The sequence below is a fragment of the Moschus berezovskii genome, chromosome 5, assembly GCF_049115385.1.
Source record: "Moschus berezovskii isolate FMDL1 chromosome 5, NW_MosBer_1.0, whole genome shotgun sequence".
Taxonomy (NCBI): domain Eukaryota; kingdom Metazoa; phylum Chordata; class Mammalia; order Artiodactyla; family Moschidae; genus Moschus; species Moschus berezovskii.
The window spans coordinates 95,453,475-95,477,351 of NC_142464.1; the positions used below are offsets into that span (position 1 = coordinate 95,453,475).

At 42.1% G+C, this 23,877-nt stretch overlaps 1 protein-coding gene across 8 annotated transcripts in view; it reads left to right on the top strand.

Annotated features, from left to right (window-relative positions):
• Window positions 1–2,087: 2,087 nt before the first annotated feature.
• The window catches only part of RUFY3 (RUN and FYVE domain containing 3), a 95,846-nt gene continuing 74,056 nt past the window's right edge, over window positions 2,088–23,877 (top strand). For 2 of the 8 annotated variants that reach the window (XM_088836376.1, XM_088836378.1), the window contains exon 1: window positions 2,090–2,676. In XM_088836376.1, the coding sequence (XP_088692502.1) occupies window positions 2,319–2,676 (358 nt within the window). In that variant the 5' untranslated portion in view covers window positions 2,090–2,318. Of the gene's footprint in view, window positions 2,677–21,431; window positions 23,527–23,877 lie in introns of those variants that run through there. The other 6 variants (XM_088836379.1, XM_088836374.1, XM_088836380.1 and 3 more) reach the window with 6 other exon arrangements.

Below are 23,877 nucleotides of genomic sequence, written 5' to 3' on the forward strand. Positions count from 1 at the left end.
ATCCAAAAGCTAAACGTATAAGAAAGTAGGAACCTGAATATCATCTGCCTTTAAAGAAAATGCCTATAAACAGCCTTGACTGTAAATTTTAAAGGACTCATATTTCAGCTTATTTTCTATATTCATTGTATATAGAATGTACATGGTGAACTCTTTTAGCTAATTTATTGTAACTGATGATATAAAGCATAAATAGAACTGTTTTAAAAGTAAAGAGGCACAAAAGACTTAATATATTGCAAGATTCCATAGCATGTCAACGTTTCTAACACCTGTAGGTAACCTGGCTAACTGGGAAGGATAAAGCTGGTAATTTAGACTAGATAACATTTTATAGTTTGTTAACTTGGTGACTCCCTTGGCTACAACTGGCCTTTCTCAAGTCTGATCTCTTTTCTTCTACCTATAATGGGATTAGTATATATTCTTGTTAAATTCTTTACTGAAAAACTGCAAAATATCTTTGTGAAGGAACCTGACAAGAATATGATACTTATAAATTTCTGCATGCAAAAGCATGATAAGAGAGCCAGTTAAGGATCACTTTGTTATACAGAAGAAATGAGCACAACATTGTAAATCAACTATATTTCAACTTAAAAAAAAAAGCAGTTAGGGATGGGTAATAAAATCATATATCTGGAATGTTATAGTTTTTCTCTTCAAGGTATTATAGTTTATAATTCTGAAACGGCAATTTTATTTTTTTTATCAAGACCACACTCACAGAGACTGAAAAGGAAAGGCCCAGCAAAATTCCAAAATGCTACAAATAGGATGAAGAAGCTTTCCCCCATTTTGTTTTTATTATTGCAGGTTGTATGCTGTTTTAATAAAACAACAATACATAGCTAATAATAACAATTATTTCACCCTATTCCAGAACAGGAATCCAGGTTCAGAGGACAGATAATTTAAGTAGGCAGTAGCACTGGAATCAACAGGTCAGGAAAATGCCAGAACTGAAAAACTACTAACTTCTTGAAGTTAGCTTCTTATAAACACCTCCTTTTAAAATGTTTTGTTCAAAAGATTTGGTGATAGTATTAGAAGTCTTACGATAATTTCTTGTAATTTCAAGAGTGATTTTCAGAGAATAACAACAATAAAAAGGTTTACTTTCCCTGTCAGAGAAGGATAACCACCTCTACAGAGGGAAAGGTAGACCAGAGAAAGAAGGAAAACCAGGTGGACAAAATGTTACACAACAGTGATTTTTAATTACGAGTCAACATGGATTCTATGCCAGCATTTTGCAGCCGGAACACAAAGCTAAACAGCTAGAAATACTCGGGCACGCTCACGGAATCTAGCGTAAGGAATAACAATAGTAACTGGAAATTGTCTTTATTTAAGAAGGAAATGTTTATTTATGGGAATTACTGGATCAGTAATCGTTGATTCAAATATTCAAGATAAAGTACCTGTGGCCAATTACTAGCGAGACACGGGCGGTATGAAAGTGAAAACTGTCGACCTGTAATAGACGCTTGTCACATAGATTCTAAGCTGTTTGGTTTAAAACGCATTCATGCGCACCCGGAACACCGGAAAACCAGGGAGTTAAAGTCAAAGCAAATACAAGATTTTTATCCAGGGCACATGACAGCGAACAATAGAGATGGGGGAAGGTGGACACCCACCTCTGGTTTCTCACATAAAAAGCTCATAAATCAGTGAATGAGCGGTTCAAGTTATAGTGTGTGCAAGGCAAACGGTACAGTTTAATAAGAGGGTGGGGGGAGCGGGTAGGTTCCGATTTAAAATTAGCCTTCGCCTCTTCAACCCAGATCTTTGTGCCTCCGTGCTACTGATGAAGTTGGGCGGTTACACACACAAGCGCCGCCAGCTATTTCGCCGGGTCTCGCACCGTTCAAGCACCGGGGGTACACACACCTGACCGAGGAGGGCCGTGCCGGGGGCGGGTAAGGCCCGGGCTCGGGGCGCCGTCTCCTCCCCCGGGTCGGGAGGGAGCTCCGCGCCGCGGGAGCCGGGCGGAAGGTGGGCACCGGGCGGAGGAGGAGGCCGCCCCCTAGGGGAGCCGCGCCGCAGGCCCGGGGCCGGGGCGGGCGGGGCGGGCGGGAGGAGGCGGCCGGTAGGGAGACCGCGCCGTCGGGCGGGGCCGGCCCTCCAGCTGGCTCGGACCCCGGCGGGGCGGGCCGTAGACGGATCGGCAGGGCCCGGACGCCGGCCCGTAACCCAGGAGGAAGGGGGCGGCGGCGCGGACGGGACGGGGCGGCGGCGGCCCGCCGTGACCCTCTGCTCCCCCGCCCAGGTCCGGGCGCGAGTCGGAGGCGGCGGCGAAGGAAGGAGCCAGCATGGCTGAGACCTCGCCGCCGCCCGCCGCCGGCGCGGAAAGTTGCGGCGAGGAGCCGGCGAGGGGCGGGAAGCAGCGGCCGGAGGAGCCGCGCGGCGCTCCAGCCGGGGGCGCCGACCGGGAGGACGAGGCGGGGCCGCCGCTGGCCTCCCCCGCGGGACAATCGGAGCCCGGCTCTCCGGTGGCCGCCCCCTTCTTCCTGCTCTACCCGGGCGATGGAGGCGCCGGCTTCGTAGCGCGCCCGCCGCCGCAGCAGCAGCGCTCCTGGAGGACCCCGCCGTCGCCGGGCTCCCCGCTGCCCTTCCTGCTGCTGAACTACCCGAGCGGGGGCGGCGGCGGCGGCGGCGGCGGCAAACACCGTGAGTGGCGGCGGGGAAGGGAGATGCCGGCGGGGAAGGGGGGCCTCGGTCGGGAAGGGCCAGTCAGGCTGCGCGGAGCTCCGCCTCCCGCTGGCTCCCGGGAGCCGAGCGGGGCGCCTGGCCAGCGGGGAGGCAGGGGCGCTGGGGGCGGCTCTCGGGAAGCTCGCGTCCCGGGGTGCAGGGCTGGCGGGGGTGCGGGGCACGGCCGCGGTCCGGGCGCCGGACTGTTTACCTCCGAGTCTCCCCAGGCCGCAGGCTCCCGCCCGGCCTCCCTACCACTCCCCTCCCGGGTCGGGCGTTCGTCCTTGCCAGCCTCCCACGTGCTCGCGGATCGCAGCCCCGGGTTTCGGGTGGGAGTCGTCCCGGGAGGAGTCGAGGAGGGGGCGGCGCCCGGAGCCCGGGCCGCCGGGCAGGTCAGAGGGCTACGGGTTCCCGGCGCCGCGGCTGCCGAGTAGGTGTGGCTGCTGCGCCGCCGCCGCCGCCCGCGTGGCCTCGGTTGGACCACTGAATTTTTTACGAGCGTTCAGTCTACACGCGTAAATATCACAGATGCGTCCTCCCACGGTGGGAAGAGAAATCAGGAACTGTGCGCGGGGTGACGAGAAGGGAAAGTGTGGCTTGGGGAGGGCACCTCTCGGGATGATCTCGTTTGACTGGAAGAGGCCTCCACCTTTTTAAGAACACTGTCACCGGAGCCCTCTGAATGCAGAGGACACACTTTGTGCTGGATCGGTCCAGAAATGTCTGGCGCTCCTTGCTTGTGAGCGCGGCCCTAGACTAGGCAGTGTGTACACAAGACTTGCGGGAGTGTGAAGTCTGGTTTAAGACGACAGGATCTTAGAGTGTGAAAATGTGACTGAGGATACAAGACATGAAATAATTGCTGAAAACTTGGCTTGTATGAGTTCTGAAAAGGGTGACTTGCCTAAGGCGAAGAAAGAATCAGTCTATATCTGTCTCAGGTCTGTCTCAAAGCTAGAAATTTCCTTTTTAGCACCGAAGCAAACCCTTTAACTGTTATGCACTGCCAAGAAACCCTGACATTGCCCTTTCTCCCTCTGATCCATCCCCTAGGAAAAGATTAACATTAGTTGAATATTTTCTGTCTGCCTGTGCTGCGATGATCGTAATTAACCCTCACATCGCTTTAAGTCAGTATGCCTCTTTTTCAGGTGAGGAAGCTGATAATCAGTGTGTTTAAGTCATTTGTCCTAAGTAACAGTGTGAGAGAAGGAATGAGTTGACCAGATTATTTGCCTAGGGAGCCCAACGCTCTTTGAGCGAAGAGCAGACGTCCAAAACTGTGATTGGATGGTTCTTCCCTAAATTAGGGTCCATTGGCAAGCCACTCCAGTACTCTTGCCTAGAAAATCCCATGAACGGAGGAGCCTGGTAGGCTGCAGTCCATGGGGTCGCTACGAGTCAGACATGACTGAGCGACTTCACTTTCCCTTTTCACTTTCACACATTGGAGAAGGAAATGGCAACCCACTCCAGTGTTCTTGCCTGGAGAATCCCAGGGACGGGGGAGCCTGATGGGCTGCCGTCTATGGGGTCACACAGAGTCGGACACGACTGAAGTGACTTAGCAGCAGCAGTAGCAGCAGCAGCAGGGTTCACCTGGAGGGAGTCCTTTGTTAGCTCCTCTGTTTTACTTACCTAGAATGGGGGCCAACACTAACCATTGACTAAGAGTCTTAGTAAAATCTTCCTTTGGGTGTTGCAGTAATCCACTAATCTCCAAAAGGGAGTGTCTAATATTGTCAGAAATGAGTCTTTTTATAAGCAGAGGAGGTGAAGGTAAGAATATTCTCAACACTAGTTTTCATTTTCTAAGGAATCTGCTTTCTGATTTGTTCTTTAAGCACTGCTTTCTTCTTCCTAAAACTGTATTTTTGTATACTGCTTATTAACCAGTCATTGTAGAATGCAGAAGATTCTCCTCTTTATAACTCTGTGTAACACTTATGGTAGAAGGTGTAATGTAGAAAAAATATTGGCCAGTATCAGTTATGGGCATTACCTGAATTTCAGTTGATTTATTTGATTCCTTCCTCTTATAAGGGCTGACTTTTTTTTTTTATAAGTATTTTCAGAAAATTGGGGCCTTAGCTTGATCAAGATCAGCAGTGAGAATTTAAAGCTTAAATTTTGTAACTGTGATTCCTTGGTCTCTACCTTACAATAGTAGATATGTGGCATGATTTGTCTGCACATAAAGGAGATCCAACGAGTCTATTCTAAAGGAGATCAGTCCTGGGTGTTCATTGGAAGGACTGATGCTAAAGCTGAAACTCCAATAATTTGGCCACCTCATGCGACAAGCTGACTCACTGGAAAAGACTCTGATGCTGGGAAGGATTGGGGGCGGGAGGAGAAGGGGACGACAGAGAATGAGATGGCTGGATGGCATCACCGACTCGATGGACATGAGTTTGAGTGAACTCCGGGAGTTGGTGATGGACAGGGAGGCCTGGCGTGCTGTGATTCATGGGGTCGCAAAGAGTCGGACACGACTGAGCGACTGAACTGAACTGAAAGTCATCCTGGCCTTTAATTTCTGAAATAGTTTATACGTGTGAAAAATATCCAGAAAAATTATTGGGAAAATATGTGTCCCACTTAACACTTTTTATAGATCAATCACTGAGGGACAGTTTATATTGTAAAAGATCACTGATACTTACGTTATTCAACTATAAAATTGTCTTAAAGTGGTTCTCATTTTGTACTGTTTTTATTTTTACCTGTTATTTTAATATATACTTTAGAACACACATACTTGGAAAAAGGAATACCCTAGATATTAATAAAAATACTTCCTTGTTGCTACTCTGTAGAGTCAGTGCAGTATTGCTTTGTGTAATGTACTTGGATATCAGAACCTGGGGTCTCCTGATTCCTCACTTGAGCAACCTCAGACCAACTGTTTTTAAAAGACTTCAGTTACCACTTCAGTTACCAGGGCAGTACTTAGACTCAACCTCAACACGTAATGAATATTTGCCTCTTCAACACCAAATTTTTAACTCTTGCTAATGTATTTGCCAGAAGTGTATACATATACAATAATTTTGACAGAGTATGTATTAAGGTATTATTATCTCTTCATTTTAGAAATCTTGATTGTACTCAGAGATTTAAAAAAGCAACCTTTACGTTTGAGTTTAGGAGCTTTGTTGTAAATGACACCGATGAAGAATAGCAAAAATGTGTGCAGAGGAAGTAGCCTAAACTGTGCAGGAATCATGATATATAAGGTTTCAGTGTAAAATCTTGCAGGATATACAGTCTATAAAATAACTCAATGAGCTTAAATGCAATATGAAACTTTTCTGATGTGCCTTGTCAGATTGTGTCATGTTCTCACTGTGTGTGTTAGTAATCTGCTAAATTTTTATGCTTCTAGCTTTTAAGTCTCAAAATTCTACCATGCCTTTTTTTTTTTAATAAAAATTACAAGTAATGCATGCATCTGTTCTTACTCTTTAAATGTTTTATGGTTTAAAAGTACATTGAGCACCAAAAAAATAAAAAAGTACATTGAGCACGAAGTGAACTTTCCTCTTTGTGGGCCCTCAAGCCCTCCTGTCCCCCAGCTTCTTCCATCAACACCATAGTTTATTATCAGAGAATACCACCTTTGAGTTTGGTGAGTTTTCTTCCAGAACTTTTGCATGCATTCACACAACTGTGTGTGTTCATATTTCATGGGGCATTCTCCCCCTTAGCATATGACTGTTCATTCCAATTTTTCATCAGCTCTCTGAGAAGGAGCTTCTTGCATGCCACAGCCCAATACTTTTGAAACTGAGTCCCCCTAAAACACAGTTCTTATGCTGAGTTTATGATTAAACCCTCTATTGAAGACTTCATTCTCTTTCTTGTCCCACAACTGTTCCCCTTAGGATTAAAGAGTATCAAAGAAAAGGGGGGATTGAAACCAAGCAGGACCCTGAGGGGCCTTTCCAGGCACAAAAGTCATTCTGTGTCCCCCATTTCTTGTTCGTTAAAAAAAAAAAAAGCCTTTAGACTCTTAGGCCTTTCCTGAGTGCCAAAGAGCAGGCTCAAGCCAAGGACAGGTTAATGAAGAGGATAGTAGAGTCACAGGACTCCTAGTTTCTCCTGAAGGGATATAGATAACAATCTGACACATACCTTTGAATTGTTCTGTAGAAACTGAGACCCCCACCCAGGGGGAGGATGTCCACCATGTGCTGATCTCAAGCATGGTAGACCCCAGACTGGTTGGAACCAGAAAGTTGAGATTCCTGCAACATAAGCATGCTATCAGCCAATCAGAAGAAGGTTCTTGAGCTGATCATGCATCCTATGACCTTCTCCTCTTGCCTGAAAGCCATCCAGGAGTTCAGGTCTTTTGAGCATGAGCTGCTCATTTTGCTTGCCCATCCTGCAAATAAACCCATACCTTGTTTCAAACACCTGTGATCAGAGTTTGGCTTTCTGTGCCAAGGGCACACCAATAACACTTTTAATGCCTTCCTTTTCCATCTTAACTTTTGAGTTGTCTTGTGGGTGGACAGAATGGACAAGAGATGGCTTCTCCTTCCTTGGTCGGAAGGAAAAGGCCCCCCTGCCATCTGTATGGTTATCAGCTTCTACTGACAGCTCTTTTCCTCTTTCAACTCCCGGAGCCACCACAGACATTTGTGTTTAAGGCAGTGCCATGCAAATAGCCCACACCTCTGTCCTTTTCTCTCTCGAGTACAGCAGTGTACCAAAAAAGTCACACTCTCATAGAAGCAGCTTTCTTTCTGTATTTGTATGTGCTGTCTTGAGGTGGGAGGAGGGCTAGGAAAGGAATAGAAAGAAGGGAGAAAAAGCCTTGGGAGGACTGGCAGTGTTACTGTGACTACCCACTTCAAAGTTGAGTATATGTAACAGTGAATGCCTTGGTTGAGCCCTGGAAAGTGCAGAGGACGAGGCGTCTAGAAGCATTCAGCTGTTTCTCACAGATGTACTTTTAAGAGTCCATGATTTAGGGAAGGAACTTTCTCATTTACATATAAAACCAGGAATATGTATTTAAGGGGAGAAAGTCAATTTTATGTTCCCAGTTTCGTACAGACATTTACTGTATAAAGATATGTATATATTATATATGTGTGTGCATATATACATTATTTGTATATGTATATATTCATTGACTTTAGTTTATTCAACATGGATATTTCTATTATTATGTCTCTCTCCTTTTTTCATTAACAGTACTGTAGAAAACATTATACCTGGTTAGGAGTTGAATACACATTAATCAGTTCATCTGCTGTTCGTTTTTTAAACTTTCAAAAGACAAAAGTACTTTTTCTGGTTTTGTAAATATAGAGGCATCTGCCCCAAAAGCAGAGGTTTAAAGGGAAGGGTCCAGCCATCAAAACAGAAAAGTTTTGCACATTCACCTCATATTAGTAGGTTTTTGCTTGATTTATGTCTTTTAAAAAAACAGCCTTTTGTTATAATCAATGTAAAGCAGTGCCTTTCTTTACAGCCTTGTGATTCACAAATCTATAACCATCGCTCTTTTCCAACTGTGTTCAGAATGCAAAGAGCCACTTTCTGATCCATTAAATGCTGTTTTGTCAAATGGCAGCTATAAGGACCCATAAGAAAAGGGGGGAAACCTCAGAAATGCAGCATCTTCAGTGTGTAATTGTTTTAGCTTGGTGACTACCAGAGACCTGGGTTAAAGAACTACCCTTGACCTTGCTCAGTTGCTAAGTCCTGTCCGATTCTTTGCGATTCCATGGACTCTAGCCCGCCAGCCTCCTCTATCCATGGGATTTTACAGGTAAGCATACTGGAGTGGGTTGCCATGCCATTTTCCAGTTTAGTCCTTAAGAGTATCTGTTAATAAATCCCGGTGGGTCCTTTCTGCACACAGTTGAAATGACCTGGGATCCTGAGCATTTCAGGCACTGGGTTGTGCCCCAATTCCTGCCTCATGACTAAATTAACTGTCTGCCTCTAGCCTTCCTGATGTAACTTTCATCACCACTGCTGCCTGGACTGTCACAGTTGTCTCCCCAGCCATCTTCTTCCCTTCTTTTCTGCCTGCTTTCTTTCCTTTTACCTGCTCTTCTGGCCTGGCACTATGAAAAAATCCTGTTATGCTTTTAATGGACAAAGCAACAGTTTCAGAATATTAGATGTAATCTCTGAGACTTTGACTTTGTTTTGGCTGCTCTGCTCGTGATAATTGTGGGTTCATTCATTCAGAGTTTTCTTATTTCTTAGTTCTGATCTTAGCTACATTTTAGTTACTATAGGATCCTAAAAGGCTGTTCATTAGATAACAAAAATTTTACTGTAGTTATGTAACCCAGACAATTATGAATAAAGAACGTGACTAGTAAGATAGTCATGGTTCTTAGTGGCTACCATTTCTATGAATAGAATATTTTTATGTGCTAGGCAGGCAGGCAAAAACTTCACATGTATCAGTACTTACCAGTTTGGGGGGTTATATTTATGAGATATTTCTTAGAATTTCCACCAGATAGAAGAGCCAATACACAAAACTACTCACTTAACAATGAAAGCTGAAAAGAAAAAATGGGGAGGAGGAGTAGTGCATATAGAATTCATACAGGGAGACAGATGGGTGCAATAGATGTTTTTCATCAGAGTATTTGACTCAATCTCTTAAGTGCCTTATCGAAACTATTACATAAAATAAATTCTGATAGTAACCTTGGATTTAGATTATATTCTGGAGATACTGATTTTTTGGTTTTAGGGAAAGTCTTGTCTCAAACCTCAGCACACATCAGAATCACCTGGAGGTCTTGTTAACAGATTTCTGGCCCTGTCCCTAGAAGTGTGTGTGTGTGTGTGTGTGTGTTTTGTTTGTTTTCTGTTTTTACTGAGGTATAATTGACATTTTTTATTTTATATTATAGTTGATTAACAGTGTTGTGTTAGTTGCTGGTGTACAGCAGAGTGATTGAGTTATATGTATACATGTATCTCTTGTTTTTCAAATTCTTTTCCCATTTAGATGATTACAGAATATTGAGCAGAGTTCCCTGGGCTGCACAGTAGGTCCTTGTTGATTATCTGCTATAAATATGGCAGTGTGTCATTCCCAAACCCCCAATCTAACCCTCTCCCCACCCATCCTCCCTTGGTACCTATTATTGACATATTATGTTAGTTTCAGGTACAGTTCAGTTCAGTTCAGTTCAGTCGCTCAGTCGTGTCAGACTCTTAGCGACCCCATGAACCACAGCACGCCAGGCCTCACTGTCCATCACCAACTCCCGGAGTTCACACAAACTCATGTCCATCAAGTCGGTGATGCCATTCAGCCATCTCATTCTCTGTCGTCCCCGTCTCCTCCTACCCCCAATCGCTCCCAGCATCAGAGTCTTTTCCAGTGAGTCAGCTTGTCGCATGAGGTGGCCAAAGTATTGGAGTTTCACCTTTAGCATAAGTCCTTCCAATGAACACCCAGGATTGATCTCCTTTAGAATGGACTGGTTGGATCTCCTTGCAGTCCAGGGGACTCTCAAGAGTCTTCTCCAGCACCACAGTTTAAAAGCATCAATTCTTCAGCGATCAGCTTTCTTCACAGTCCAACTCTCACATCCATACATGACCACGGGAAAAACCATAGCCTTGACTAGATGGACCTTGGTTAGCAAAGTAATGTCTCTGCTTTTTAATATGCTATCTAGGCTGGTCATAACTTTCCTTCCAAGGAGTAAGCGTCTTTTAATTTCATGGCTGCAATCAGCATCTGCATTGATTTTGGAGCCCAAAAAAATAAAGTCTGACACGGTTTCCACTGTCCCCATCTATTTCCCAAGAAGTGATGGGACCAGATGCCATGATCTTCGTTTCCTGAATGTTGAGCTTCAAGCCAACCTTTTCACTCTCCTCTTTCACTTTCATCAAGAGGCCTTTGAGTTCCTCTTCACTTTCTGCCATAAGGATGGTGTCATCTGCATATCTGAGGTTATTGATATTTCTCCCGGCAATCTTGATTCCAGCTTGTGCTTCTTCCAGCCCAGCGTTCCTCATGATGTACTCTGCATAGAAGTTAAATAAGCAGGGTGACAATATACAACCTTGACATACTCCTTTTCCTATTTGGAACCAGTCTGTTGTTCCATGTCCAGTTCTAACTGTTGCTTCCTGACCTGCATACAGGTTTCTCAAGAGGCAGGTCAGGTGTTCTGGTATTCCCGTCTCTTTCAGAATGTTCCACAGTTTATTGTGATCCACACAGTCAAGGCCTTGGCATAGTCAATGAAGCAGAAATAGATGTTTTTCTGGAACTCTCTTGCTTTCTCCATGATCCAGCAGATGTTGGCAATTTGATCTCTGGTGCCTCTGCCTTTTCTAAAACCTGCTTGAACATCTGGAAGTTCATGATTCACATATTGCTGAAGCCTGGCTTGGAGAACTTTGAGCATGACTTTACTAGCATGTGAGATGAGTGCAATTGTGCGGTAGTTTGAGCATTCTTTGGCATTCCCTTTCTTTGGGATTGGAATGAAGACTGACCTTTTCCAGTCCTGTGGCCATTGCTGAGTTTTCCAAATTTGCTGGCATATTGAGTGCAGCACTTTCACAGCATCATCTTTCAGGATTTGAGATAGCTCACTTGGAATTCCATCACCTCCACTAGCTTTGTTCATCATGATGCTCTCTAAGGCCCACTTGACTTCACATTCCAAGATGTCTAGTTCCAGGTGAGTGATCATGCCATCGTGATTATCTTCGTCGTGAAGATCTTTTTTGTACAGTTCTTCTGTGTATTCTTGCCACCTCTTCTTAATATTTTCTGCTTCTGTTAGTCCATACCATTTCTGTCCTTTATCGAGCCCATCTTTGCATGAAATGTTCCCTTGATATCTCTAATTTTCTTGAAAAGATCTCTTGTTTTTCCTATTCTGTTGTTTTCCTGTATTTCTTTGCATTGATCACTGAGGAAGGCTTTCTTATCTCTCCTTGCTATTCTTTGGAACTCTGCATTCAGATACTTATATCTTTCCTTTCCTCCTTTGCTTTTCGCTTCTCTTCTTTTCACAGCTATTTGTAAGGCCTCCTCAGACAGCCATTTTGCTTTTTTGCATTTCTTTTCCATGGGGATGGTCTTGGTCCCTGTCTCCTGTACAATGTCACGAACCTCCGTCCAGAGTTCATCAGGCACTCTATCTATCAGATCTAGACCCTTAAATCTATTCCTCACTTCCACTGTATAATCATAAGGGATTTGATTTAGGTCATATCTGAATGGTCTAGTGGTTTTCCCTACTTTTTTCAATTTAAGTCTGAATTTGGCAATAAGAAGTTCATGATCTGAGCCACAGTCAGCTCCTGGTCTTGTTTTTGATAATTCAATATTTGTATATATTGCTTTTTTTTTTTAAACTGAAGGATAGAGAATGAATTCACATTCCTGAATAGTCTGAGTATCCAAAGCTCATGTAGTTAATCACGGTATGCTCCCTCACCAAGGCCTTAAAGAAACCAGTTTGGAGAGACGGCAGTAAAAAAAAAAGAGTTGCTGGGGTGGGAGAGACAGCAGAGGAAAGGTGACAAAGAAAGCAGCTTTTCAGACTGAAAGAATAGTATTGGCCTCAAAACATGTTCACCCGAATGTATTTTGTCTCACATCTTTTCCCTTTGTGACTTTTTAAAATTTATTTATTTTTAATTGGAGGACAATTACTTTATGATATTGTGTTGGTTTCTGCCATACATCAACATGAATCAGCCATAGTTATACATATGGCCCCTCCCACTTCAACCTCCCTCCCACCTTCAGAAGCTAAGAGAACATATTTTTCTAGTGTAGGTCATAGGTAGTAAAAAGTCTAGGTGGATGATGATAAGAGTTTAGCCTTATTAACTGGATGAAATGATGATAACTCCTTGTCAGCTAATATTTTTGAAAATTCCTGAAATAATTAAACAAGTTGCATAAAAGACATGCTGCTTCTCTATCATTGCACAGGCAACTGGTAGCCATCATAAATAAAAGTGGAATCCCATTTTAATGAACTTTGCAGAATATCACAGCTCTCCCATTTCTACGCAAATCTTATAAACATTATAATGTCTTCTACAGTGCAAAGTAGCTCAAGTATGAGCTTTTAAATTTATTCTGGGAATAATTTAGTAGTATACCAAAGCATTAAAGAATTGATTTGAAATTATGTGAAAAGAAATGCTTTTAGATTTACAAAAGCAGTGGTACTTGAGAGGGTACGTATCGATATGGTCATGCCCTCTACTGTAGCTATTTGAATAATGGTGCAAAGTTAATTCATAGTCTTCCTAAAACATAACAGATCAGGAATCAGGCACTGCTGGGCCAAGATCATACTCTTTGCAAAGAACATCTTAAGTGTGTGGTTCTAGACTTGCTCTATATGGAGTGGACATGAAACCCACATGTGTTGGGAGAGTGCCGTGAATGGTGGGGCAGAGGTGGGAAGTTTTGAAACCTCACAGTCCATAAGGAAAGGAGAGATTGGCAGACTGTGACAAGTGGCACATAGGAAGCAGAAGAAATTAATTGGTTCAGCATGTTGCCTTTTAAAATGAGGTTCCTCTCTAACCTTACAATCTTTTTAGGGGCTCTCCACAGACATTTATCTGCTTCCCCTGCCTTTTTTTATGAACTTAGGAGATATAGTCACCGGATGTGAAGGCTTGGTAAAACTGACCCCTCTACTCTTCCTTCCTCAAGGCTCAAGAGATACCCCAGCATACCCTTTCCTCAGATCACCTTTTTCCTTTCCTCTGCCTTAGTCCCTTGAACATTGATCCTTACTGACTTTTATTTCATGTGATGATAGGTTTTTATTTATATTAGAGTATAATTGCTTTACAGTGTTGTGTTAGTTTCTGCTGTACAACAGTGTGAATCAGCTACGTATATACATATATCCCCTTCCTCTTTTTTTTTTTTCCAGAATTCTCAAAGGCAGAATCCCTTGTGAAAACGATGATAATGGCTGCCATGTACTGACTGTCTGCTTTGTGCAAAATGCCATGCTGAGCATTTTACTTACATTATTTCATCTAACTCTGAAGCAGTTAACAGGAGTATCCCCATTTTGTCAGTGAAGAAACAGGCACCGAAACAAATCCTTTGCCAAGGTTACCCAGCTTCTAAGTGGTGGACGTAGGATTCATGTGGACATTCTGACTTGAGTCCACATGCTCTCAGCCTCCTTCACTGTCTCCCATAATTGGAATCACATTCTAAACTGGAGGCTCCTCCTTAGGCAGCAGTGGCCCTCAAGTTTCTTGTTCTGCCCAGCAAAGACCTATTTGCTAAAAAAAAAAAAATTAATGTGAAATTCACAAGATACCAGTGTGATAGAAAAAAGTTATATATGTAAGTAATGCTGAATTAGCCACGTGTGTGACAGGGACTTCGGAATTCCTTAAACACCCATAATTTTGTGTTTCTTGTCTATTGCCTTTGTTCTTTCTTCATATCCATAGTAACCAGCACATAATACGTTATACATTGGCATCATCGACTCAATGGACATGAGTTTGAGCAAACTCTAGGAGACGGTGAAGGACAGGGAACCCTGGCATGCTGCAATCCTTGTGGTCACAGAGTTGGCACAACTGAGCAACTGGACAACAACAGTACTTGTTAAATGATTGAATTTGTTATGTATAAATGAATAAAGCCTGTGTTAGAATGAAGTATCTTTTGGGGCATAAATATAGCTTGATTTTCTAGAACTTGGGGTTTTCATGGTTGAAGTGAAACAGGAGGGTGGAAATATACCATTGCAAAAATATAGAGTACTTTAAAGTTTTATATCTATACCAACAGGTATCTACTGAGAGTCTGGTATTGGGAAGGTACTGTTTTAAGCAAGTGTGCAATGGTGTGCAAAACAGGCCAAGTTCTTATGGAGCCTGTAGTTCCTTTTTAATACCTGAATAAATTGAGACAGGAGGAGGATAAATTTCTCAAGATAGCCTACTAAGCAGTTGGTAGCTTTACATCTGTAAATTATTATCTCCTGCCACTTAGCCATGAAATCCACTTTAGTTATTAAGGCAGGAGTTATTTTTGTCTTATGTCGGTTAATTTTAACAAGAAAAATGTGCATTGTAATACTATTCCTGGTGATGTTTGGCCGTCATAGTCTGGCAGTCGTGACTCAGCTTCTCGGGTATACTCATTGTATATATTATCATTCTTGGTTAATATCTAACCAAGTAGTACTGAGTTTGCCAAATGTATAAACCTAAACTTGCAGCAGTCTTAATATTAGTGGTAGATATAACAGAGCTTTGTCTGGGAGAGGGAAGGAAGTGGAGGGAGCATGGGAGCAGTTAACAAAGTCATGATCATTCAATTGGATAATCTTATAATTTAGCAGAAACATCTGGGCTTTCCCACGTGTCATCATGATGATAAGTCATCAAGGAAACACTTTTGTGCCAACAGCAACTAGTAAAATTTGAGGGAGGGTAAGACTTTTCTTCTTAAATTATAAAACCATGACCCAGGAAGCCTTGGGAAACAGAACTTGTGAGCTTTACAAACTGATTTAGTTGCACAAGTTGACCAGTTTTAAGAAGCACTATTGTGTGTAGAATAGGAACTCCATAATAGGAGTCAGCTGACTATAAAAGAAGTAAGTGAAGTGGTCTCTTACCTTCAAAGCTGTTGGAGAAGAATTGGCATACCTACCAGAAATCTTATTTCTGAAAAGCACCTAAATAATATCATTTAAAAATGAAAACTTATTAGAAATAAGTCAAGTGCTCACCAGCGTGAAAATGGATACAAAATTGTTAATATATAGAATGAACTATTACCTTGTAATCAGCAGCCCGAACACGGATACATCTTAGAAAATGCAGTTTTGAGTGAAAGTGTGTTAGTCGCTCAGTCATGTCCAGCTCTTTGTGACCCCATGGACTGTAGCCCGCAAGGCTCCTCTGTCCATGGAATTCTCCAGGCAGGAATACTGGAGTGGGTTGCCATTCCCTCTCCAGGGAATCTTTCTGACCCAGGGATAAAACCCCGGTCTCTGACACTGCAGGCAGATTCTTCATAGTCTGAGCCACCAGAGAAATCTTAGAAAATGCAATATTGAGTGAAAGGCTTAGATTATATATAGTATGAAGCTCTTTTTGCTGAAGTTAAAAAACTGAAGCTGAAATACTACTTGAAAGAAAGTGTTAGTCACTCAATCGTGTCCAATTCTTTGTGACCCCATGGACTGTATAGCCTTTCAGGCTCCTCTGTCCATGGAATTCTCTAGTTCTGGAGTGGGTAGCCATTCCCTTCTCCAGGGAATCTTCCTGACCCAGGGATCGAACCCAGTCTCCCACATTGCAGGCATATTCTTTACCATTTGAGCTACTGGGAACCCCAAAATATTGTTTAGGCATCCATGATTTGTAAGAATAGTTTTAAAATAAGGTAATGGTTTACACAAAATTCAGAAATAGTTGCCTCAAAAGGGGAGGCAGAAATTCAGAAGAGAGAAGTGAAAGTCACTCAGCTGTGTCCAGGCCAGAATACTGGAGTGGGTAGCCTTTCCTTTCTCCAGGGGATCTTCCTAACCTAGGGATCGAACCCACATTGTAGGCAGATGCCTTACCAGCTGAGCCACAAGGGAAGCCCAAGACTATTGGAGTAGGTAGCCTATTCCTTCTCCAGGGGGAACCAGGGTCTCTTGCAGGCGATTCTTTAACAACTGAGCAATTGGGGAAGTTATCAGGGAAGCTATCAGAAGAAACAAGGCATTTGTAAATTTAAGACACTGGTCTATTTCTCCAGCTGAGCAATGGCTTCATGGATATTAATGTTTTCTGGGTTTTTTTTTAAGACTTAAAATTATGCATTAAAGTTTCTTATTTTAAAACGTTCTGAAATTTTCAGTCATTTTAGAAAATAGTTCCCCCTTCATTTATCTTCTCACACTTCTGAATGTATCAGGTATTCTTAACATGTTCACCTAGACATGTAAATGTGGGATAAACTTGGTAAGGTGGTTTTTTCAACTCTCAGAGAGGTGGTACAGTAAGCAAGTGACATCCTTCACGATAGGAAGAATTTGGTTGACCCTTTGCCAGCACAAGCGGTAAGATCCGTACTGGATTCGTAGCGTCTCAAAAAATGCCCACTTGGCAATTCCCTCGTGGTTCAGTGGTTAGAACTTGGTACTTTCACTGCTGGGACCTGGGTTCAGTTCCTGATCCTCGAAATAAGATCTCACAAGCCACACTCCATGGCCAAAAAAATAAAGGAAAGAAAAAAGGCCCACTTGTTAAAAGCCTAAACTAGATATATAAGGGTGAGTAAGTAGAATATATAGTTTGTGAAACATTAAGGTGTAAAGTATGAAAGCTGGTAACATTTTTCTCTTCAAATCTTTGTTGAAATTGGTGTTTATGAAATTTCAAGAGTACCTTGCCTGTGTTACTTTGTTTTTGCTTTTGTTTTATTTCATTTTCCCTGTGATCCTTGGGTTGAAGTGCTAAAGTTGCAAAGTATAGAAGAAAACATGGACCTTAGGGACATTCTAGAAGCAGCTGGAAATCCCAGATCTGCCACTTGTTAATTGTGTGATCTTGGACCAGTTAGGTGGCTCAGCTTGGCTTCCTTGAATGTAAAGAAGGAATATCCATATCGACTTTCCAGGAGTCTTGTGAGGACTTGCTATAATATTTATGTATGAAGCACCTAACAGAAAAAAGAAATCCAATTAATGATAGTACCTTAAGTAGTAATAATTTTTCAACATTATGTAACAGGGACACTGAACATGACAAATCAGTCTTTGTCTTAGAGCTGAGTAAATATACTTTAAAGGAATGTAACTACTAACTTTGAAAAGTGAATCTCATTTGCTTTCAATCATAATGTGTAAAATTCGAGCTGTGTAAGCAGCTAGAACATAGGTATTATTCAGATGATTATCTTGAATTTAAACTTTACATAGTCTTGTTAATTCTGTTTTACAGCCACAGACTGTACCCCAGCCCCTCACAACTATTTTACAAATATATGCTGTTATTCACAAGTGCACTCACATGAGAAAATAGTCCAATACAGCTTATAAGTAGTATGTTTATGAGAAAAAAGTTCAAAGTTTGTATGTCTTCCCAATGACTTAATATTGCCTTTATGTTCTAAGCTAATATGTTTACATAGTAAAGACCCAAATGTGAAACCATGACTAAGCAATAATTAAAATTACTTTTTATTTATTGAAAAAGGAAATGGCAACCCACTCCAGTATTCTTACCTGGAGAATCCCATGGACAGGGGAGCCTGGCCTGGCAGGCTACAGTCCATGGGGTCACAAAGGGTTCAACACAACTGAGCGACTGAACATAGTTCTCTATAAATTGTGTTAGTTTTCATAGTAAATGTATTGCTTATAACAATGAGCAGCTGTCATGTTGAAGACTCAGGAGTGTTTACCTGCAAACAGGTGTAACTTGTAAACAGGTTTTCCTGCCCACCCACAGTTCTTATTTCTGAAATAAGCATTAACACCTTCTCAAACTGGTAGATATGGGAAACTCAAGGGTAACCAGTGTGTACAGATTTTTTTCTCCTGGGCAAAATTTTAATTGCTTTGGACTTCACTCCCTGTGTCCTCCACCTGAAGAGAAGGACCTTGGAAGGAATATTAACCAACCTACTCTGCTTGTTGACATAGAAGTTCTCTTTGTGCTTCCAAATCTCCGGTTCAGGGTTAAATAAATGCTTTATTGTTTGATTGATGGGAAGATTGTCCGTCACTGTTTATGACCTGCTGGATTCACATATTGGTGTACTGTGCTTAGTCACTCAGTCACTTTTTGAGACTCTATGGACTGTAGGCTCCTCTGTCCATGGACTTTCCAGGCAAGAATACTGGAGTGGCTTGCCATTTCCTCCTCCAGGGGATCTTCCCTACCCAGGGATCGAACCCATGTCTCTTAGGTCTCCTGCATTGGCAGGTGGGTTTTTTTACCTGCTGGTACCACCTGGGAAACCCAACACAGGCAATCCCAGAGCATTCAGATTAATTCATAGATTTACTCTTCTATGTTTTAAGAAAGTATCAGTGACCTAGAATCTTAATGTTATATGTACAGAATGCCAGGGCTGTTTGATATTGTAGTTACAGGAACAATTCAGTTGTAACTTTGAAGATTTTCAGTTCAGTTCATTTGCTCAGTTGTGTCCGACTCTTTGCGACCCCATGAACCTCAGCACACCAGGCCTCCCTGTCCATCACCAACTCCAAGAGTTTACCCAAACTAATGTCCATTGAGTCAGTGATGCCATCTATCCATCTCATCCTCTATCGTTCCCTTCTCCTCCTGCCCTCAGTCTTTCCCAGCATCAGGGTCTTTTCAAATGAGTCAGTTCTTCACATCGGGTGGCCAAAGTACTGGAGTTTCAGCTTCAACATCAGTCCTTCCAGTGAACACCCAGGACTGATCTCCTTTAGAATGGACTGGTTGGATCTCCCTGCAGTCCAAGGGACTCTCAAGAGTCTCCTCCAACACCACAGTTCAAAGGCATCAATTCTTCTGTTCTCATCTTCCTTTATAGTCCAACTCTCACATCCATACATGACTACTGGAAAAACCATAGCCTTGACTAGACGGACCTTTGTCGACAAAGTAGTCTCTGCTTTTTAATATGCTGTCTAGGTTGGTCATAACTTTCCTTCCAAGAAGTAAGTGTCTTTGAATTTCATGGCTGCAGTGATTTTGGAGCCTCCCAAAATAAAGTCTGACACTGTTTCCACTGTTTCCCCATCTATTTCGCGTGAAGTGATGGGACCAGATGCCATGATCTTTGTTTTCTGAATGTTGAGCTTCAAGCCAACCTCTTCACTCTCCTCTTTCATTTTCATCAAGAGGCTTTTGAGTTCCTCTTCACTTTCTGCCATAAGGGTAGTGTCATCTGCATATCTGAGGTTATTGATATTTCTCCCAGCAATCTTGATTCCAGCTTGTGCTTCATCCAGCCCAGCATTTCTCATGATGTACTCTGCATATAAGTTAAATAAGCAGGGTGACAATATAGCCTTGACGTACTCTTTTTCCTATTTGGAACCAGTCTGTTGTTCCATGTCCAGTTCTAACTGTTGCTTCCTGACCTGCATACAGGTTTCTCAAGAGGCAGGTCAGGTGGTCTGGTATTCCCATCTCTTGAAGAATTTTCTACAGTTTATTGTGATCCACACGGTCAAAGGCTTTGGCATAGTCAATAAAGCAGAAATAGATGTTTTTCTGGAACTCTCTGACTTTTTCAGTGATCCAGCGGATGTTGGCAATTTGATCTCTGGTTCCTCTGCCTTTTCTCAAACCTGCTTGAACATCTGGAAGTTCACGGTTCACATCTTGCTGAAGCCTGGCTTGGAGAATTTTGAGAGTTACTTTACTAGCGTGTGAGATGAGTGCATTTGTGCGGTAGTTTGAGCATTCTTTGTCATTGCCTTTCTTTGGGATTGGATTGAAGATTTTAATGATTCCTTGACTATGTTTTAAAGTGTTTCATGGCTTAAAGTTCAAACTATAAACTATCTCCCTTTAAGTTTTAATATATAAAGATGGAAATGTGTCTGGCTAGAAAGGAACTGTACTATAATCAAATGTGAATGTGTTAAATGAAGGCTTATATTCCGTATTTGGAAATTAAGTTGTGTCTAATTATTTGAGACGCCATGGACTGCAGCTTGCCAGGCTCCACTGTCCACTCTCTCCTGGAGTTTGCTGAAATTCATGTCCTTTGAGTCAGTAATGCTATCTAACCATCTCATCCTCAACCACCCCCTTTTCCATTTGCCTTCAGTCTTGCCCAGCATCAGGGTCTTTCCCAATGAGTTGCCTCTTTGCATCAGGTAGCCAAAGTATTGGAGCTTCAGCTTCAACATCAGTCCTTCCAATGAATATTCAGGGTTGATTTCCTTTTGAATTGACTGTTTTGATATCCTTGCAATCCAAGGGACTCTCAAGAGTCTTTCAGCACCACAATTTGTTGGTGCTCAGCTTCTTTATGGTTCAACTCTCACATCTACAGATGTGATATACATGACTACTGGAAAACCCATAGCTTTGACTGTCTGGACTTTTGTCAGCAAAGTGATGTCTCTGCTTTTTAAAAAGCTATCTCGGTTTGTCACTTGTGGCTCAGCTGGTAAAGTATCCACCTGCAATGTGAGAGACCTGGGTTCAATCCCTGTGTTGGGAAGATCTCCTGGAGAAGGGAAAAGCTACCCACTCCAGTATTCTGGCCTGGAGAATTCCATGGACTACACAGAGTTGGATGCGACTTTCACTTTCACAGATTTGTCATAGCTTTCCTTTCCTAGGAGCAAGAGTCTTTTCATTTCATGGCTGCAGTTTGCTTCCTTGAAAAAGTGATCTTAAAAAAAAGAGAAAAAGTGTTCTGATCTTACTGCTCCCTGCCAAGTGCCTGGCATGTGGAGTACTCTTAGTGAATATTTACTGAATGAACGAAGGAATAGGTCTGATCCAGATGTAGGAGTAATGTTGGAAGAGATTTAAACAGAAAAGAATAAACCCACCTGGAATATTTTGTTTTCCTTATAACTTGCTGATTTTCTTCCTGATTATAAATAAGTATATATGTATATGCATTCTTACGTTTTGCCAGTTTGCCTTCCCTCTAACAGTGTGAAAATTCCTGTTTACCTACATAGTCTGGCTCTTAATATCTTTTCCTTTGAGCTCAATCTCAAATTAGGGTGGAGGCATTTACGAATTTTTTTGTATTTTCTGTAAACACTTTATTCCAATACGGCTTTCCTTTTCATTTACTTTTTAAAGAATTTTCGTTGTTGTTGAAGTATAGTTGAATTGTAATGTTGTGTTACTTTCAGATATACAGCAAAGTGATTCAGTTAGTTATATGTATGTAACATTTATGACATTTTAATAATACTCAAGAAGAAATTTTTCTTTCAGTTGTTAGATATCCCTCTCATAAGAAATCCTAGGAAAGAATAATCATAAATCCTAGAACAGAATAAATCATCTTAGGGCATATTTCTTGAAGTTTTATGTTCCTCCTTAAAACCAGACCCTTCAGCAAAAGAAAAAAAATTGTTTTCAACCATTCAAAACATTTCAAAGAAAGTCTCTGTCATCCCTTATCTCTTCGTTATTTATGTAGCTCAGAAAACAAGTACCTAAGTTTTCGCTTCCAAGGCATAAAGGCCTCATTGGATAATACAGATGTGTAGATGGGTAAACTCATTGATTGGTTTAAGATAATATGATAGGACTTCCCTAGTGGTCCAGTGGTTAGAACTCCACACTTGCAGTGCACGGGGGCATAGGCTCAATCCCTGGTCCAGGGAACTAAGACCGTGCACGCCTTGTGGTGTGGCCCAAAAAATAGAAAAATAAAATATGCAAAATAGAATATGATAATGTGCACTTAGGTTGTTCCAGGGTGGGAGAAATTTTAAGATGTAGCATACTTTTATCCTCTTATTAGAAACAGTCTAATGTAGAAACTTGGTGAATACAGCAGTGTCAGAAGTGAAGGAGGGACTGCCATAAATCAGGAAGGATTTAACTTCTAGGTTGTTGTTTTTTTTTCTTGCACTTCTGTCCAATCTGAAAAATTAAGTCTTTGTACTTTGGAGAAGGAAATTATGAATGCCTGAAAGTACATTTAAATCAAAAATCTGCTTTAGTTTTTCTTAAAACACCACCTTTAGCAGAGCAAAGAATTTTGATAGCTAAGTATATAAGGATAAAAGAAGTGAATTATGTGCTTGTTAAATTAATCTAACTACCTCTTTTACCATTTTTGCTGTACAGCGTTACCCAGTATTAATTGTCCTCCTGTTACCCAGCCCTTTTATCCTACAGCAAGGGGAATTGATGAGAATACGTGCATTGTGTTATGTCTGATCACAGTTTGACTAGCACAGTCTGGAAGTGGGTTGTGCACGATGAAAGCAGGCAGCCTAATTGCCCTCCCTGCATCAGCAGCATCTATAAAGCATCCTGGGAATTGCTCGCCCTACGTTCAGAGCAGCTGGTCACATGAGCTTGAATTTTCAGTTCAGTTCATTAGTCAGCCATTTTGGTCAACACCCTGCTTACTGCGCACAACCAATCCTATTAGAACTCAGCATCCCGGCTCCTCTGAGCAGATCCTGGAAGTGATTTCTGCAATTCAGGAATTTTTTTTAAGCTAAACAGAAAATATTGGTTTATTTTTGTTCATTTTTTTTCTTTTGTATTTTTTTTTTCTGTAAAAAGAAGGAAGATTTTTCAGTTTCTCATACAGAGGCCAGTTTTTAAAGCCAACTAAGGTAGCATCGGCTGTGCAGGATTTCAAGCCTCTGCCTCAGCTGAAAAAGAAGGGGGTAGGGAAGGGAAGATAACAGGAGAGAAGCTGGAAGAAGACAAGCCTCATCTTATTTTGCTATGTGGTAGGAACTGCCTCTGAGAAAAGATAGCATAGAATTATTTATCTTGAACACTTGGTGCTTAAAGCATAGGTATTTTTCTTTTTTTTTTTTAAACCCTCCCCCACCTATTTTCTTGAGAGCTTTGTTGCAGAGCTTCTGATTTTGGGTTTTTTGTTGAGGAGGGTTTTTATTTATTTTTGTTTGGGGGGTGTGTGTGTGTGTGTGTGTTGTGGTCCCAGCTGAGTCATCATGTCTGCTCTGACGCCTCCAACCGACATGCCAACCCCCACCACTGACAAGATCACACAGGCTGCCATGGAGACCATCTACCTTTGCAAATTCCGAGTGTCTATGGATGGAGAATGGCTCTGCCTGCGAGAGCTGGATGACATCTCACTTACACCTGACCCAGAGCCTACCCATGAAGGTATGGTCAGAACCCATCCTCCAGTATCTCACCAGCATCCTCCTTGTTAATCGGGCTGGGGGGGTCAGGGAGAGCAGGAGGAACCCATACTCTAAACAAGCTAATGGCCCTGAAAACCTTTCATCCTTAAACCTACCACCAGCTCCCCTTCTCGACTGGGGGAAAATATTTTTTCCCTCCCCTCTGAGGTATCCTTTCAAAAGATGCTGGTGCTTGCTTAGAGTTCTTTGTCTTGAAGGCGCTAAAGAACATTTGAGATCACTTATCATATCTGACCCTAATCAACCAATGGAAAAGCTATTAATTCTGATTAGATGCCAACATATTATAGAAATCATAGTTATTTTTAAT